We start from the raw sequence: 19,973 nt of genomic DNA on the forward strand, positions 1-19,973 counted from the left end.
ATGAAACCGTTTTTGTTATGAAAATATGCAAAATAAAGTGATATGCACAGATTCTACCAATATTTGGCAAATGCGCAATCGAAAGAGGATAAATAAAAAATGAGCGAAACTTCCATATTTTTCAATTAAATAGATTTTTATATAAAAAAAGTAGAATTTGTGTAAAACTTTTATATTTTGTAAAATCACGCAGGTTTTTATTGCTGTTTTATGTGTACAGAATTGTATACTTTACCATGAGCTTTCATCGCTTCCGAGGTCCATATAGTCACTGCAAGTGCAGCATGAAAATGTTATCAGAAAATAAGGAATTAGATTGAAAAAGATTGCACGCTATTAAATAGCAAATTTTAATAGTGACCGTTACCGCAATACATGTGTACCTATATACCTATACATACATACCCAGTAGAACATTTGATCTTCGTTTGAGTATTCTCGGAGTACTCCACTGCGAGTGTATGATTTCGCGCCTTGGTTGCCTGTGTTTTTATGTCTATGCAAACAAAAAATGTATATTGGATGCTCTATGAGGATGAGTAGTGCAAATACTCAATTTCAACCTGAGTAATGAAAGCCCAAACCTGAACTACTAAATGGAAAATAGGGGACCGGTAACCTTTCAAATGAGTAGAAATAAACCTAAACATTCTTATCGGATAATTAGAAATTGAAAATTAAAAAAAAAACAATAACATTTTTTTACACATATTTTTCAAATTATTTAGTTTGTTTTCTAAACTTATGACTTATGCAAACTGTAACAAATTATTTTTCGTAGCCTTCAAAAGTATTTTTCTTATTCAAAGCATCTGAAAAAGGACATATTTCTATTAAAAAAAACTAACTAAACTAAAAACCTGTAGGTGAAAATATCCAGTTCTCAAATGAAAAAATAACATCGCGGAGGCACGTCTCACATGTGTTTCTACCAAAGCCAGACCCGGAATTTGTAGGTATTTGATTTGTGAGAATTGCTAACTGTTTGAAACGCATGTTTGATGAAAATTGTGTGTTAAACTGTAATTCGTTTGCTTACGTATATCTATGTACCTATGTGTATGTATATCTTTCCTTATATATCAGACGCCGACAGCCAATCAAACGGTCTCGATATTAACCAGCTGTAGAACACTGTTGCCTATTTTCGTGTATCGTAGCTCTTCTGAAATGATATAGGTAAAACTGTATTTCCAGTGCGGAGCGTGTGAAGGAAGGGTTTGAAATGGGTTTGTGCTATGGGATGTGACAAGTGTTTTGACTACGGGGATTGCGCCTAAATATGCTAGCGGCAGCAAATTCAAGAGCAAGTTGCGGGTGAAACGCTTTAGAAACCTAATTTCAGCTATTCAATTACTTTTTTCACTTTTTTGGATCAGGTTACTTGCACAAAATATTTCGACTTTAAGTCGAAAACTTTTTATTTATTTATTATAATTAATATATACTATCATATTAAAATTAATAGGGGAACGAGTACAGATAGGGCCTAGAACTTGATAGTTTCATAAAAGGCCCGGTGTTACTATTAGCAAAACGTATCAATCATCATGATAGTTAAGTAACAATCTTTTAAAAAATTATTTAAAACAGTAGCCAGTAGAAGAGAAGGTTTGCTGAATCTGATGTAATTCTTCCTAATACTTTCTAAGGTGCAACAATCATTTAAAAAATGGTCAGCTGATTGGTTATTATCGCAAAACGACCATTGCTGTGGAGTACCTTCAGTAACAAGGTGGTGGTGTTTGAGTTTGGTATGCCCTATTCTGAGTCGGGCGTACGATCCACAGAAAAAAGCGAAGCTAGCGGAAGGTTCCATCAAACTACAATCGCATTCGAAGATTGCTTCGGTGGGATGAGAACAGACTCTATGCTAGCATATTTCATTTGGTCGATTGCAAATGAGAAGTACAAATTTAAATATAATACATATATACCACTTTTTTTTTAGAAAAGCGTCAAAAACGCCCAGAATTGAAAACAATCTATTGGAAAGGCACAGTTTACTTACTTCGTACTTAGAAGAGAATGCGACCTTTTTCATGCAAAAATAACACTGTGTGACAAAATGGGACGAAAAAAGACTAAAATGTGATAGCAGTTATGAAAGGGGAAAAGCCGCGTTTGTCACGACTTTCTTTACAGTGTTTTGAAATTTTTCTTATTTGCTCTCAAGTTGACAAAAATTATTGGAAAACAAAAGTCGTATAAAATTAAAGGGTATTTCAAAAATGACGCTCAGATGTCAATAGTGAATAATTCCTAGTTTTCCTGTCATCTTTGACATCTGTCAAGTAGGCAGACGCACAGTTCTCAAAATTCGTGATTTCTTTGGTGGAAATAATCGTCCGAATGAGTCGACAACTCAAAGGTTTCGAGAAACTGGTTCTGTTGAAGATAGAAAAAGGACTGGCAGAGCAAAAACCAAAAGCTGGACGTTCTGCTGAGAATATTGCTGCTTTGCTGTTGTAGCGCAAAGTGTTCCTGAACAACCTTCAAAATCGATATCTTGATAGTAATTAGGCATACATGAATCGACTGCTTGGCGGATTTTACCTGCAGACGATTTGAATATCGACTAAAAACCTATGTGGATAGTAAACTGTCATGGAGATTTAATGTGGAAGAAAGAGCAAAGAAAGCTTATAATGTCTTATACGCTTGCAGGAAAATGCTCGGTAAGACTTAGGGCTTATCTTCTCGACTCTCACCTTGGATATACATGGCGGTTATTTGACCAATCAAACTAGTAGTAAGAAACTCAACTAAAAGATCTGCACTCAGATTGGGGATGAGTGGACAATTCTCAGAGCAGCTGTTTGGTCACATTAACACACCGGACATAAACGGAGAGTAAAACTACGTCATTCCACAAGTAAACTTTGGCAAGAGGCCTGGTTTTGTAATTAATAGAACAGAAAGGCTGGCAAAAGGGTTTAGAATAGAAGTGGATGTCTTCTGCCCGCAGTTTTATCTCCAAAAGTCGTTCAGGCTTCCTAATCACTGTGGCCTATTTCAAGCTGAGATCTATGCTCTATCCAAAGTAGCACAATTATCGGTGACTTTTACTTCTCTCGATACTCGCACAGACATCTTCATCGATATCGATCGTCAAGCTGCTATTAAAGCAATGATTGCTGTAATGACTAGCTCCAAATACGTGCAGCACTGTAGATCCAAAATGGACGAGCTTTGCGAGCATCGATAGGTCACAATTTACTGGATACCAGGGTACAAGGGAATTTAGGGAAATGAGAGAGTTGACGAGCTTGCTAAGGCAGACACCCGCTTTCCTAGGATAAGTACGCTCCTCACTTGCAGCTCTGGAAGCGCCATCTATATGGGAAGCTTTGCCATCTTCCATTTTTCAAATGGATACAATCTTTACACATTTTTCTAAGGTTTTTGATAGGGTATCTCATCTAATATTAATAGCTAAACTTGAGGGTTTTGGCTTTCACTCTCACTTAAGTGGTTAATTTCATATCTTAATAATGTATCGTCTTATTCTTTTGTTGCTTCTTCTCGTGTCCCCTAAGGTAGTGTCCTACCTCCGCTACTATTTATCCGCTTCATTAACGATATTTCCTCCTTTTTTTATTGTGTGATTTTCCTCTATACGCGGATGATCTAATAAGCTATTATGAAATTAAATGTCCAGAAGATGCATCCATTCGCCAGCGAGAGTTGAATAACTTATATGGTTGGTGTGTGCGTAATCGTTCTTTCCTTAATATTAGTAAATTTCACTATACTTCGTAAGCGCAAGTTATAAATATTTTTCCAACTCAAACTCGCCGCTTAAGACAATTGCTGACTTAAAAGTCCTGGGTGTTTATTTTGACACCAAGCTCAACTTCACCAACCACATAAACTTTATTCTTTCTAAATCGTTCGGAATTTTAGCCTCTATTCGTCGAAATAGTTCCTCGTATTCTGATTCCTACACTCGCAAACGGTTTTACTCGTCTTTAATTCGGTCCAGGTTAGAATACGTGGTATTCGTTTGGAGACCGTTTCATGCAGTCTTTATTATTGTAATATTATAGATTAGATTCTGTTTAGAGAGCTTTTGTGCGCTTTCCTTTGAACTCGATGAAATTCGTTGACCTCATTTCGCCCTATCGCTCTCGTTGCTTACTAATTAATCTCATTCCTTTAGAGTCTAGAGGTATTCTGTTGTCGATGTGTTTTGTCTGGGCTCAATAGATTGTTCGTACCTGCACAATAAAAGTCATTTTAATACTCCCTCACACATTTTCCATTGTAATGAATTGTTTTAGTGGGTATTGCTAAAACGGTTTATGGAATGAATGCTCCTTTTAAGAGGATGCCACTTCAATTGAATGCTTTTTCTCCTTCCTTATACTTTAATTTTTCTTACTCTAAGTTTACTTTTAAGAAGTTGCTTATAAGACTCTTGTCATAAGGTCTTTGTTTGTATCTATCTATCTTATAGTCCTGTTTGTTGCTTAATAATAAATAAATAAATAAATAAACTGGAGAGCACACCATTAATTTGTTTTTAACTCTATTTAACTTATCGTACTCACTGATCATTTGAAAATAAAACACATTTTCAGCACAATGCCGCAAATATTTTATAAAGGCCAATGAATTCTAAATATGGGAGGTTGAATTAGTTTTAAAGATGACACACAGATGGCGCTATTTATCACTTTATCGCGTTGGCAATACTGAATATATATTCATGACAAAGCCTCATCCCTAGGCTTTGTTTATCAGTATCTGTCATTTCGCTGAAGTATAAACAACGCAGTGTTTTCGTGCTCCGAGTATGTCAACTTTCGTGCCGTCGAAACGCAATTTGCGGGAAGCTTTGCTTTTCTGCTTCAATTTGAAAAAAAATACAGCCCAAGCCCGTGAATTGCTGCAGGAGGCCTACCCAGACCATACTCCGTCGATTTCAACATGTGAGTACTGGTTTCGATGATTCAAAAGTGGTGATTTTCACACCGAAGACAAGGAGCGTCTTGGCCAGCCCAAAAAGTTCGAGGACGCGGAATCGGGGGAATTGGTAAACGAGGACTCGTGCCAAACCCAAGAAGAGCTTGCTGAATCATTGGGTGTTGATAAATCAACCGTTTGCAAGCGTCTAAAAGCGATGGGAATGATCCAAAAGCAAGCACATTGGGTCCCGTACGAGTTGAAGCTGCGCGACGTCGAACGGCGATTTTTTACGTGCGAATTGCTGATCGAGCGACAAAATCGGAAGGGTTTTTTGCATCGGGTGGTGACTGGCGACGAAAAATGGATCCACTACGATAACCCAAAACGCAAAAAATCATGGGATTTGCCCGGCCACGCATCAACGTCGACGGCCAAGCAGAATATTCACGGCAAGAAAATCATGCTCGGCGTCGTATATTTTGAGCTGCTCCAACCGGGCGAAACAATCACGGGGGATCGTTACCGACTGCAATTGATGCGTTTAAGCCGGGCATTGAAAGAAAAACGGCCGAAAACGGTAAAAAGGCACGACAAGGTTATTTTACAATATGACAACGCTCGGCCGCATGTTGCTCAACCTGTCAAAAAATACCTTGGAACGCTTGGCTGGGAAGTGTTACCCCACCCGCCGTATAGTCCAGACATAGCTCCCTCCGATTATCATTTGTTCCGGCATATGAGTCTCGATTTGGCGGACCAGCGGTTCTCCTCGTACGAGGCTACCAAAATATGGGTTGAGTCATGGATAGCCAAGCAGCGGCCAGAATTTTGGAGAAACGGCATCCGGAAATTGCCCGAAAGATGGGCGAAAGTTGTAGCTAGCGATGGCCAATACTTCAAATAAAATATTTTGTACCGTTTTTTCACAATAAAGCCCCAAATCTTCGAAAAAAACCTTTAAAACTAGTTCAACCTCCATAAATGTAAAAATATGTTACACTTTTCTCTCCATTTTTCGGAATAACTCCGAATAAGGGAGTATAAACTCAATAATTTTCAAATATCGACTCAAAATCGTGTCAAAAGGAGTACTCTTTCTTTCCCTTCTTGGGGGATCTCCCTTCTGCTTCTACTGGGTATATACCTACAAGTATACGTACATTAGCATATAGCACTTACTCCTGCATATGTACATACATAGAAGTCGTATATTAATTTAAAATTATCGAATGGTAATTAAGCGATTTTCCTGGTGCAGCCTTTTATATTCAGTTCTTAATTTGTTCGGTTTCGGTTTCGATAGTAGTGCGACCGAGCATTGCATAATTAGTGAAATAGTAAAATACTACGTAAAAAGCGTATATAAAAATTAACTCCACACATACATATGTAGTATTTACATATTTTGCTACACTTATACACACATACATATGTGCATGCATACATATGCATATTTTTAAATTTATCTATAGACGTGGAAGTATGCAGATGTTCAGCTACGACAAAGGCAATAAAGTTAATTGTAAAACCGCAACTAATTAATTTAATTACATTAAATTGTGAATTAAATGCAACTTCCAGCTATGCAGGCGTTTAAAATATGTAATTTCGAATAAAAGACGCAGTGCGAAAAGAGGGGAAAACGCGACGGAAAAAGAACGTTGTGCGCAAATTGGCAAAAGTCTGTGTGCTGAGTGCCAACCAACAAAGCTGAATATTATGAAATAAAGTACAGTGAAATAAAATAACGTACAGTAGCCGTGTGATCCTTTATGTAAAAGAAAATGTGTGATATTTTTTATTTAAGTTGCATTTTCAAAACAAAAAGAAACTAAATCCCAAAATGCACATTCAAAAATACATATATTTATAAGTTGGGACAAAATTAAACACTCTATCGGGAAGTTTATAATTTTTGCAAATGGCGTCGTAAATTAATCATATTGGACACTGTTTGGCTGTATATAAACAAACAAGCAATGGAGCGCGTAAAAGGACAAAATAAAGGTGTCCTTCACTCATTAACCCTTTGGGGACGCCCATATAGCCGCCCAATCCGTTTTACCGTTGCGGCAGCGGGTCGGCATTTAGGCGCCCAAATTAGTTCGTAGCTGTATACCTCGTGACGGCTGTCGTTCTGAGTGATAATATACGCATAGGTATAGTAAAAGAGTCACCCTTTTATTCAATAGGGCCATTAGCGATAAAGTCTTATCTTCCGTATAATATAAACTTACGATGTGAGACGATGGTAGAGTCAGAACGAATTTCAGTTCTTTGATTCAGTCGCTGAGGATTACTGCCAAAGGAATCAGCAGACTTTTTGTATATTTTATCCTGCACACGATGGCTAAGCGATCTAGAGATGATACGTTAGACAGTGGCAGTTCCGACGAATATTACTTGAGACTGATAAGACGGAAGATGACGGCATTACTTTGTCAATTTGAATGATACTACACTACTATTCCAGATGTAAAACGTATACATAAATACAACCAAACTCCATCCATGAATACACAGATGGCACAGAGCTCGAAAGCAGGGTGGACGGAGGTGTATATACCGAACATCCGGGGATTACCTTTAGTTTTCGACTTCACTAGTGAACTGATGGCAATAATAAAAGCCGTGACACTGGTTCAACACCTGGAAATGATATCTACATTTTCACTAACAGCCAGGCGGCGATAAAATCCCTCACAAAACAGTCGACAACTTCTAGCCTTAGCCTTGAAATGTGGCATATCTATTAACAATATTTCTGAGCCATTTGTGTTCCTGGCCATTACGGCATTGAGGGGAACTGCAGGGCCGATGAACAAGCGAGACTTACTATCAAGTTGACTGAAGAGTGCATAGACGTTGGCATAGGCATACCTTGACAGATTTATAATCTACTTATTTTCGAGAAACTTGTACGAGAAGAGAATAAAAGTGGCATAAGGAAACCACCTGCAGAGCAGACCGACAATTGTGGGCGACTCTCAATGCCAAACGCACTGAATCTCTGCTAAGCCAAATTAAGCACAGTCTAGAACACTGATTTCCGTTATAATGGGGCACTGCCTGCCTAATAGACAACCATAGCTAGAGGATGGGCGTGCAAACACATGGCTTATGGCCAATCCACTGGTCCGAGACGAGAGATATGTACATACCCAAATTGCTTACCGAATCGACGACGCAGTAAATCTAATTTTTTACGGGCTGTATGGGCAATTGTCCGATTTATAAACGTTGTTGAGGCATACGTCTTTCTATGATGAAATATCAATGAATACTGAAGAAAATTATGTATTTATTGTAGTTTGACAGTACGCGTGATCTGTCGAAAAAGTACCTGGAATCTTATCACCCGTTATACATTTTTATTTGAAACCTAGCCTATCTGTGTCATAATTTACAAAATATTTTTATGTGAAGATTTTCGTGTTATTTGAGAAAACGAAGCAGCTCCAAGAGAAATATAATTTTATTTTTCGAGTTATGTTACTCAGGTACTATATGAGGCGGAGGGGCACACAGACATGAGGAATGCAATCATTTCTGACAGCGTGGCAATTCGATTTCGATTTCAACAAACCTCCTATTTTGCCCAGTGTGCGCGAAAGTAAGTAAAACTCATTCAACAAAAAATATATAAAATAAAAAATAAAAATATTACAACATCAGCTTAGCCAACAATACGTATGTGCCATGAATTGCAAACAAATGCGAATTGCAAATATAATGCAGAGATATTTAATTTTTTCTCACTCACCTGTCTGTGGCTGCAAATCGATCAAATGATTCCAGATGTTGCGCGTCGACTGTGTATAATAACCAATTTCCGCATTTGGATGCAAACCGAAAACATCCGGTTTGTTGACGAGCGGCAACTTATCAATATGAGCTGCAAGCATAAACGCAAATACATATACATACATATGTATGTGAAGATGTGCGGTTTTACAATTTGCATGCTAGCATCCCTTACTTTATTTGCTACATCCTTTCGTTTGCACTCACCTATGAAGTCCTCCTTTAGCACCACCTCTTCCTCCGGTATGTAGTAGTCAACATTTTCGTCGTGATAAAAATGAAATGGATTGAAGGTATCAAAGAGGAAATCACCCATATATTCATCCATATAAATGCGAGTAATGCGGCGATCAAAGTCATCGATAACACGTCCACCATACATGACCTGCGGGTGTGCATAAAAGAGGAAGTTGAGAGTTTGTGCTAACTTGTGTTTTTAGTAATAAAGTATAAATATTTTAATAAGTTTGTTGGTGCAAAAATGTACAAATTATAGACTGCCCCCATACTCACCTCACCAATTAAATATTTCAGGCTATTCCAGGGCACCTTTCCTGTCGAATCGTTTACTTTGTTTAGATAAGTCGTCAGTATTTCAAGACAGACATCAAAATCAGATTCGTTGAAATCGTAAGAAATGTTCCAACCTATTTTATCGTACTTACGGCGCTCCTGAGAAGTAAACAATTCGATAAAAGTAAAAAAGCAGGTAAGAGTTATGTATACAGCCATTCCATATAAAATGTAACAAAAAAGGAGGGAATTCCTTCAACGTGGTTGTTGCTATTGTTGTAGAAGTAACTGTGTCCTGTCAGTGTAGTGTAGTGTAATCTCCGTGGTTTTCGATTTCGCTAAAAATTGGCAAATGAACTCAACCAATTTTTTGTGATTTTTTTGACTGAAGTTATGGAGGTAGCCACAACCGCGTGGGTTGGTGCGTGACTACTATTCGGAAGTGTCCGTGACATATAAAATGAAAAAAATACATTCGGAAGATAATAGCAAACCTCCGAGTGTATTTCTGCCATGAAAGACTCCTCATAAAAACCATAGGCCGTAAAAGATGCACGCGACAAGTAAGAGGAGGAGCTCAGCCAAACAGCCAATAAAAGGTTTAAGCACCAAATTAAGTTTAAATGTAGTTAAGTAGCAAATATCAAAAAAGTCTATTTTTTAATAAAAAAAAATGTGACATGTGTCAAATATGGTTGAGGTATGACGCCATTTGGAGATCAAGCGGATGTCTTCTCTCTCTAGAAGGACCAAACTGACACTCTACAAAACGCTCATCATTCTCGCCCTGCTAAATAGCGCATGGATAATAGAAGCATGGACGATGTCAACCGCTGATGATAAAGTTTTGGGAGCTTACGGGTGAAAAAGATCTTAGGCCCCTTCCACGTTGTTGAGGAATATCGTGTATGGTGGACTGGTGAGCTGTGTGAGACATATAGGGACATGGACATAGTTAAGCGTGTAAAAGTACAGCGGCACACCGGCTTGGCCATGTCACCCGTATGAATGAAGACCCTCCATCAAGGCCAACCTACGAAACGGCACCCTAAAAAGGAAGACCAGGAAAGGAAAGACTACATCTTCGTTGGACGAGGGGCTGTAGAATCTGTCAGAGCTTGGGATTTTTAACTGGCGCCAGCTACCGCAGGACAGGCTATTTTGGATTCGGCCAAAATCGAAATACGGCCACCTAAGTAGTGGTAAGTGACAACGCCATTAACAAAAGCATAAATCTTCCGATAGAGTGACTAATTATGAGCCACCTTATATAAGTCAAAGTTTTGTGGTCCGATTTGCATAAATGGGGTATCGCTGGAGAGGTTATCAGAGAGTAGTTCAATCTGATTAGCTTCATTCTTTTTTTCACAACATATTTTTTTAAAAGGCTGAATTATTTAATTTTTAAAATTTTGTGCCACGGAAATAATTTTTCTATAAGGGTTTTGAAAGGATTTTCTTTCAAATGACAGTAAGCACTAAAATATGAAATGTTTCGAGGCAGTTAAAAGCTCGCTTAATATAGGATCTTCTTTTGAATGACGGCAAATACGAGGGTCGTTTGAAAAATCCGTACAAAAAGTCGTGCGAAGTCGATTGCGTAGATGTTGGAAATCTTAGACTTCTAAAGTTGGCTTTACATAGTAAAATGGTTCTTCTTGCCACAAAGCCTGCTGCAATTAAAATATAGCATTTTTGAAAATACTTTTTCATTTTATTTTACATTTTATTTCATTTAGCCAAGTAATTTAAATTCAAAATTAGAGCGAAACAATATTTCCTGTCACTGAAAAAAGGTTTGCATGCTCAAATTGATTTCTTCGCTGAATAGTACGAGCTGAATAGACTTAGAATTGAAAAATCTGTGCGCCTTCCTAATACTAGCAGTGTCTTTCAGGCGGAAGTATTGGTAATAGGAGAAGCTTTTAGGTTACAAGTCTCAGACTTCTCTTCGGATAGTCAAGTTGCAATCCCGGCACTGGATTTACCTCTAAACTGGTGAAACAAAGCAGAAAAAGCCTTACTACCTTGTGTGTAAACCATAAAGTTACCTTAATATGTGTCCCGGGGCATCGGAATATTTAAGGAAACGAAAAAGCAGACGAACTGGCAGGAGAGGTATCTGTCATTAATAATATTCCTGCAGAATCGGTATTCACACCACTGGGTGCAGTCAAGAATGCAACATTCTCAAAACGCATACGAATCGCGGATTGTAGATGGAGAGATCAGACAACCTGCAACCACAAACAAATGTCAATATTGACAAATATGAAACCAAGGGATGCCTGAAGACTCGCGGTAGTGATAATTGGCTTTTGGCCCATATATCTGACTACCTCTGTGAATACACTGCCCTATGGATGGCGAGGATTTTAGCCCTTGGCAATCCGTTTTTTGAAAACCTCGAAGAGCTGGTCGGCACAGACGTAAACAACCGTATACGATTCCTTAATCGCACAGACTGGATATAATCGTGAAGAAGTAATCGTATAACTTTTTGGTAGAGAGGATGTGGCAGCAAAATGGTGCGGAAGCACTAATTGGATTTCTGGTGAATCACCAGTTTAGCACGAGGACAATGTAGGTCCTTTATTGTTCAAATAGGTCGATTAAAAATAATAAATTGTAAAATAAGAAGTTTTAAAATCGATGTAAAATAGTAAATTTATCTTTTCTGAAGTCTTCTTAAGCTGGATCACTAAAATTTGTTTGTTTTGCATGATAGGTTATCTGCACATGTTCATAACTAATAAGAGTGCCCCTAACAAGAGTGTCACATCCTCTCTACCAGAGTCTCCATCTCGTAAAATATTTTTTAAGAGTCATTTTTTCAATCTCTTAAATGAGATAGTCCAAGTAAATTTTAGGAATATGTAACGAAATTTTGAAAATTAAATAGTAGAAGTAAATATTTCGTGCGAAAATTTTTGAAGGTAATCGGACTGAAATACTGTGGGACTTATAGCCTTTATAAAGAAGTCCCAGCTATAGAAATTGGATAAGAAAACTTAGACTTGTATAAGGTTATAGCACCCCTTGTTATAGCGAAGAAAGACGGTGGTGTTAATCGGGATAAACAACTTAATTCGGAATTATCTCAGGAATTAAGTGCAACTAATCCGGATTGACAATTAGACTTAATTCTCATAATTAAAGTTGATTGGGGGAATATGGGATTCCCGAAATCATTCCCGAAAAATTATAATATCTATCTACATATAATATCTATTTTGAATGAAAAGTAATGAAACTTTTAAATAAAGGGTGGTTAAATTTTAAGGGCCGATGTTGAATATGAACCACACTTAAGCGCGAAGTTTTTTCTGCATTCCATTTGGCATTTTCAATTTCACTAACTAATTCAATTTGAAAAATGCATATCGCGCACTTTGTGAAGAAAATCATCTTCAGTGATGAAGCACATTTTCACCTCAGTTGATTCGTCAATAAGCAGAACTGCCGCATTTGGGCGAATGATAATCCAAGAGTGATTGCCGAAAAACAAATGCACCCACAAAGAGTGACTGTTTGGTGCGGTTTATGGGTCGGCGGCATCATTGGGCCGTATTTTTTCCAAAATGAGGCCGGTTAGGCAGTTACTATGAATAGTGTTCGCTATCGTAAGATGATAACGAACTTTTTATGGCCCGATTTGGAAGATATGGATGTGGACGATATGTGGTTTCAACAGGACGGTGCCACTTGTCACACAGCTAACGAACAATGGCTCAATGGTGAAAAATTTGATGGCCGAATAATCTCACGTCGCGGCGATGTCAATTGGCCGCCAAGATCATGTGATTTGACACCGTTGAACTTCTTTCTTTGAGATTATTTGAAAGAAAAGGTGTACGTCGATAAGCCAGCAACAATTCAAGAGCTAAAGGATGAGATAATTCGGCACATTAACGGCATACAACCTCAATTATGCCTCAGCGCCATCGAAAATTTGGACCATCCATTTGGCCAATATTTTATTCCATGCGCAATTGAGCCATACCAATATTATCATAATAAAGAGAAATGACAATAATTTTTTAAACCAATTGTATTCTATTCGAAATCAACACCGGCCCTTGAAACTTAACCACTATTAGAAGAGCAATAAAGAAGTTTGCACTAATACGTTCGAAGTTACATTAATTGTTTTGGTATATCGAGCAGTTTAAGAAATTCCAATTTTACATTTTTTTCAAATAAATATGTTTTTCTTAGTATCAGGGCAGCCAATACTCGTATTTGTTGTCTGCGGTCCATCTTTTATTGCCAAAACCATCAAGAAAGCTAATTAGCTCTTTCTTTATCCGCGTAACATCCGTCTGCCACATTACAATTTTAATCAGAATTAAGCTATTAAATACGTTCTTATATTTTTGTTATCACCAAAATTTCGTTCAGAAAATTTTCAATACTTTTTAAGAAAATGTCAAGTACATTTCCGTCGATTTTGGCATAAATTTAGCCAACATGCAAAGCTTTAGTGAAATCGTAGACCAAAAGCTTGTTATATTTAATTTGGGATTGCACACATAAATATACAAAGTGGCACACATATAATCAACCATTTTGGATTTTGCATAATTTGTGTACTAAATAAAAAAAAATATTTTGAGTGATGAAAATCTCTATTTTGACCTTAAGGCGCATCATTGCTTGCCTGTTTGTAGCTGCGGCTGAGTAGTCACAAATGTCATATACGAATGACGTACGATGCCATTGGGAAAAATATAAGTTTTCCGATAGGGTGATTAATTTTATGCCACCTTGTATATGTACAATTCTTCTTCTTCCAGCTGCCTACTCACCTGCACAACTGCATGGAAAAAAGCCAGGACATAAACCAGTGGACGAAATGCAGTATGTGAGCAGGCTTCCAGGCGTTCTTGACGTACTTTGAAAAAAGTGGAGCGCAAATTCAATTTCAAACCATTCGGTGGCTCGGTGACAACTGGAGATTCAAGAGAATAATCAAAATATTTATGTACATACATATAGTGCATATGTGTTAATAGGTAAATATGTAAATTTTGAGCTGATTACTTAAATTACCTTTTAGAGATTTTTGTAATATACCAATTGGAAAAGTAGGCGAAGGATCTGTTGTTATCCATAAACGAAAATCTGGATGTGGTGATTCGATTTTTTCAAGATACTTCTCTAACGAGCGCACGAAGCTGATGAGTAAATGACCATTTTGTAGCATCAGCCAAAAACCTTGGCGAATAGATTTATCCAGTAAGTTGACAGCATTCTAAATGAAAAGAATGGGTGTTATTGGCATTATTAATATATTCAGTAGCTTTCAGAAGTTTCTAAATAATGCGTAATGCAAATACATTCTTCACCAATTTTGAATTTGTACGCGTTAGAGAGACTGAATAAAATCCCCATGAAATGGAGTTGTGGATGACCGGACAGTTTTTTCAAGCACTCAGGCCCATTGTACTTAAGGCCATGAGATAGGATTTAAAGGATAGCGAGGAACGGTTGGGGTGGAGATTTATTGCCCCTCAGCAAACTTTGCAAATTTGTTTATGAATCGCGAAAGTTTGTGGGGGGAGGAGAATGTAGTTCACCCATTTTCAATATATTCGACTCAAAAATGTACCATCGTCTGGAAAAAGCCCGACAGCGACAGAGAAACCGCGCTGTGCTATTTTCATCCTCCAAACAAGATACACTTTGTCAATCGCTGTCTATAGTGAAAAAATGTTGTCGCCATGGTTTGTACCGAGTCCTAGCAAGGCCCTTATCATACTTCTTCTCTATCTGAGAAATAATTTGCAGGTGTCAGTAATGCGCCAACGATGCTCATGAGATTCGTTTGATTCATTGTACTCGACTATGCTTGGCCAAAAAATTGGATCCGATCCAATTGAACGCTCCAAAGAATCGTATTTTATCAATTCATCAGCTAGTTTGTGGCATTGAACACCATAGTATCCTGGCACGTGAATAAGTTCAAGCTCATTCCGCCTTGTAACAGAGTTGTGCCTCAACTTACATTCCTGAAGAATTTTCGAAGAGTTGCGAATCATTTTATCATCTCGCTCCAATACCATTTTCCGAGTCGTCAGTGCAGAAAGTTTTTAGCGAGCTTCCGAGGATGTCTGGATTTCTACATTGCTACCTTGCAGGATTTACCTCCGGCACTGGCCTTAACGCGCATCAATTCAAGATGAGTTGAAGAATGCAGATTCTCCCTCTCGCTTATCCAACAACACAACATCACACTTTGTGATGGAGGGCTGCTTTGGAGTGGAGGGAAATGAAAGAGCGGATGAGTATGCAAGGAGGGGCTCTGGGACACACCTTCAGCGAGTGGATGAGGACATAATCATTCATCTAAACGAACTGTCACTGCGATTAGCTCGAACCCCATCGCGAAAGCTAATAGGAGTTGGTCTCAGACTATTAACTGCAGGGTCTCCAAAGCGCTCTAGCCAAAACTGAATCTTAAAAGAAAAAAAAATGTCTGATTGTCTACCAGCGTCCTCACAGGTGTTATAACGGATCACTGCATTATTGACACACTAGCGAGTAGAATGCGTCAACCATGAGGTCGAAGTGCAAACCTCATATAAAATCTAAGAAGCCGTGTTAAATATCTTGGCGATTATTTTTTTGAAGAGCTGGGAAATTTGCTAAAATGTCTCACTGTCTCTTCAAAAAATCTAAGTAATTTAAAAAGCTCAGTTAGGGGATGGAAATCAAATGCAGGTATCATAATGGGCTTTAGGGTCACCGAGTGCCTTGCCTTAGACAAGCAACCTGGCTAACCTAACGTCACTTACTTGTAGGAAAACTATCAACACACTCCGTACCAATACTCTTCTTATTCTTGCTATGCACATCTGTAATCACTTATCGGTTTACATGGAGATAAAGAAACTTCATCAGCTACGTCCTGGGTTGCGGAGTTGTGCACTAATCCCTGTATGTATTTTGTTTGCATGTGCCCTTGCTTTTTATGTCCATCACTGGGTGCTAAACCGATGGAATTCTTTACCGGTAGGACATGGCTAGTTGTTTTTGTTGTAGCAGCATAAAGATTCCTTATACATGTACAGGGAATGGTGCTGGAGTGGCAAATCTTTGACCGGATATGTATGCGGGTCATTCCAGTAACATAGAACTGACTGTCTAACAGAACCTGTCTACGACATTGTTGGTGTCTTTTTCGTTTATTTATTACGTTTTACAGCACAGAAGAAATTAAAGAGTTCATACAGCTCTCATATGAACCCGTGCCCACGACATAAATCCTAAGTTGAAAAGTTTAGTTCTGATTCGATCCCTACTCGAAAGAGTCCACGTTTCAGGACGGGTATAAGGAACCAAAAATTTGTGGAGTTCAAGCTATGTTTGATGATCTCTTCAGCTAGCAGTAAACCCAAAAACCAACTATTGGCAATGTTTTTCGTCGTCTTAAGGCTGAGAAATCCTTTAAAAGCTTTAAAATTATAGCTCTGTACGCCAAGAAAATTCCGGCTACTTTTAGCTATACATTTCACCCAATATTTCGAAGTAGTAAAAATTGTTAAAGCCTTCAAAATATACGTTTTTTTCACCAAATGCCTCCTCATTTTTTTTTAATATAAATTAAATAACGGGATGCAAATCGACAAAATTCCAGGGTATTCCACTTTTTTTAGTTCCTCTTTATTAAACCCAAACCTTGCACTATCGCGCCATAGCCAAATCATGTGGAGTTTCGGGATATGAAAGAAAGTGGAAGAGCTTCGCTGGTGCCACTTCGACGCATTCGGTTCAAAGGATCATTAAAGTAGGCAACGCCTACCTATCATGAGATTACTTCTACTTTGAAGCAAATGGTTCGGTATACCATCAAATGTGTAAATTCAACTTCTATCATACAGAGTAGCATAGTGCGCACGTTTTGGGCCATGCGTCGTAGAAGAGAAAGTAGCACAAATGAGAGAAAAAATAAGCGCGCAAAATTAAAGCGAGGCCTCTTCGACACTGGAGTTGTCTCTCATACGCATTGAAAACCTTACCAAGGCCCACACTAGCAGAAATGACCGTATGTGTGCCAGTTAAATTACAGTGTACAAATAACGAACTATTTGCACGCCAGTGACAAATTTAATTGGGCCGTGCTAATGCCAATCAGTTGTTGCTGAAATAGCGAAACTAATAAACTTTCGTATTCATTTTAATGTTTGAAGAATTCTTATTTGATAGGTCAATACATGAGCGACGTGCAATAGGCATCAGCTGGTCACATAAAAAAACTGTGACAATTTCTATTGAACTGCAAACTAAGCAAAAATTTATAGCATTCCATTTCGCATACACTTTGCTTTTCTTTCTCAGCACTTCCTTCCTTCCTCTTATTTATTTATTATTTCTATCGGCCCACTCAACGCGGTATTTATATCGCTAAGTGACATGTTTCTCTATTATCTTGCTTAAGTCCACACCTAAGAATTGACATTAGATTGAGTGTCATTGTGGTGCACAACAATAAGAATTGACACAATATCGGCGAAGCGCATGCTATTTTCCTCACTGTCGATGTTTACTTCATCGAGCCCGGACATGCTCGTAAATAACTTCAATAACAATGGCACACAAACCATACACACACACATACATACACATACAGTTAGTAGTTATTCTAGCCTACTCACCTTCTCTTGGCCTTGTCCCAGTGAGATGTGACAAAAATTGCCCATTCCTAAGCCAACAACGTCTGCCAATTTCATTAAATCATTCGTGGGGTCCGAGCCGGCGCTGAGGATAAAGCAAACAGGCGTATTGCTGTTGGTCTGCTCGTAGATGTTGAAGAAACTAATCACTGGCGGCGTGATGTAGTACTCATCCATAGTGTCCACGATGTATTCATTTATTGCACGGAAAATTCGATCGACACGGAAACAACGCAGGAACATTAATTTCTATGCAGGCCAGCAAGTAAACAAGCGACGAAGAGGAAATGAACGGGCGTACGTAGTGTTATGAAAAGGGATGCAGAAAATCAAAAAGAAAACACAAGAAAATTGTGAGCATCGAATAAGTATTGGCATATTTTTTGTATGATAAAGTCTGCGTGTATATTTGTGACACATATATGTACATACAATAAGTAAGGAAGTACTAAATGCGGTCCGAAGCGAACTTCGTATGCCCGCGCATATTTTACTAAAATTTGATTTATAATTTTTTATTTTTTATTTTGGTTTTATTTTAATAATCTACATCAACGATTCCTACTAGCTCTATTCAGAAAAGGAAGCAGACCTATCGTAAGTATACTGACTCTCGGCGTTAGAGCTTCAGAGTTTACTTAGATTCGCAAAAAACGCAGGCGTATTACAAGATGTCTACTACAAAGAAACGTAAAGGGTTAGCTCCATCTGGTAACACTAAGGACCAATAGGTCTATGTGATGGCTTTCAGCCAGCCTGGTCAATCTTAAGGACTAAACAGAAAGATAAAGAAAAAAACCCGAGTTTGGCAACTAAAATATTAACAATCAATATAAATTCAATATTAAGTAACTAAATTTAAAAGTTTTCCAAAATGGGATCTAGATAAAGCGAAATCAAGCAGGCTGGAATTGAATAAAGAGTTGTAGCCTCGAAGTGTGAGTGCAATGGGTGCATTAATCGTAAATTTAGTCCCAAAGTTTTTCCCATAAAAAGTGTAAAGTTTTGGAGGACTTCTTTGTGGAGCGTTAAATCTTATCTGCTCAAATAGAACTGGGAAATCAAAAACTCCATTACCAAAACTAAAAATAAACGAAAGTGAAAGGAATGTACTCGTACGAGGCTTTGGTTTTAGATTTTATTCGGTGAGATTTTTACGTGGCGAGTCCCAAGCACGGCGCACAATCAGGTATATTGGATTGCTTCGCTTTCTCACATTATCTCGCTCTCGAACGGATGTTCGAAAGCTACCCAGAGGATACTTGACCGAAGCCCGGAAGTTGTAAGATGCTTGGTCCATTTGCAGAAGAATCGTCCTGACCATTCTCAAGTGAATGGCGAGCAGGTACTTTCCCCACTTGTATGGACTTCTACATACGGAGCCATTCCCCAATTGGTGGTGAACGAGAACAAAACGAAGTATCTCCTGTCTTCAAACAAATAGTCAGCGCACTTGCGTATCGGCATCCATGCTACTGTTGACATTTATGATTTCGAGATTGTCAGAAAATTCGTTCGTCTAGCATGAACCCGGCTAATGGAGAATCTCTCTTTTCAACAAGTGCTACTTCGAACTAAGTAGACAATTGAATAGTAAAGTCCTCTTTCGGCGAACAAAACTAACACTTTATAAGACTCTTATCAGGCCCGTCCTAACGTATGGCGCAGGCGTTCCTTTCAGTATTTGAGATATTCTGCGGAAGATTTTCGGACCTTTGCTGGTATCGTAGGCGATGAAAGAATGAACAGCAAATCAAGATACAGCGGCTACGCTGGCCGGGTCATCTCGTCCGCATGTGTACAAAGTATTCAATGCGTTACGAACTGGTGGTAACAGAGGAAAAGAAAGGTCTCCTCCGTGTTGGAAAGATCAGGTGGAGAAGGACTTGGCTTCACTTTATGAATCTAACCGGCGCCGGTTAGATGAGAAAGAGACGACTGGCGCGCTTTGTTAAACTTGGCCAAAATAGCGTAAGCAGCTATTGCGCCAATTAAGAAGAAGACGAATAAGGGACTGTCCTTCTCTTTTCTAGATACTATAATTAATTAACTTTAGCCGAGAATCACAGA

General features: G+C 38.3%; 1 protein-coding gene across 1 annotated transcript in view; it reads right to left on the bottom strand.

Moving 5' to 3' along the window:
• The window catches only part of LOC129235947 (dynein axonemal heavy chain 10), a 319,120-nt gene that overhangs the window by 47,078 nt on the left and 252,069 nt on the right, over window positions 1-19,973 (bottom strand). Inside the window, exons 60-65 of the mRNA XM_054870043.1 lie at window positions 17,886-18,152; window positions 14,281-14,482; window positions 14,037-14,179; window positions 9,229-9,387; window positions 8,923-9,100; window positions 8,675-8,806 (exon numbers count right to left, since the gene is read on the bottom strand). Coding sequence (XP_054726018.1) covers window positions 8,675-8,806; window positions 8,923-9,100; window positions 9,229-9,387; window positions 14,037-14,179; window positions 14,281-14,482; window positions 17,886-18,152 — 1,081 coding nt within the window. The remainder of the gene's footprint in view (window positions 1-8,674; window positions 8,807-8,922; window positions 9,101-9,228; window positions 9,388-14,036; window positions 14,180-14,280; window positions 14,483-17,885; window positions 18,153-19,973) is intronic.

This window comes from Anastrepha obliqua, chromosome 1 (assembly GCF_027943255.1).
Source record: "Anastrepha obliqua isolate idAnaObli1 chromosome 1, idAnaObli1_1.0, whole genome shotgun sequence".
NCBI classification, from domain to species: domain Eukaryota; kingdom Metazoa; phylum Arthropoda; class Insecta; order Diptera; family Tephritidae; genus Anastrepha; species Anastrepha obliqua.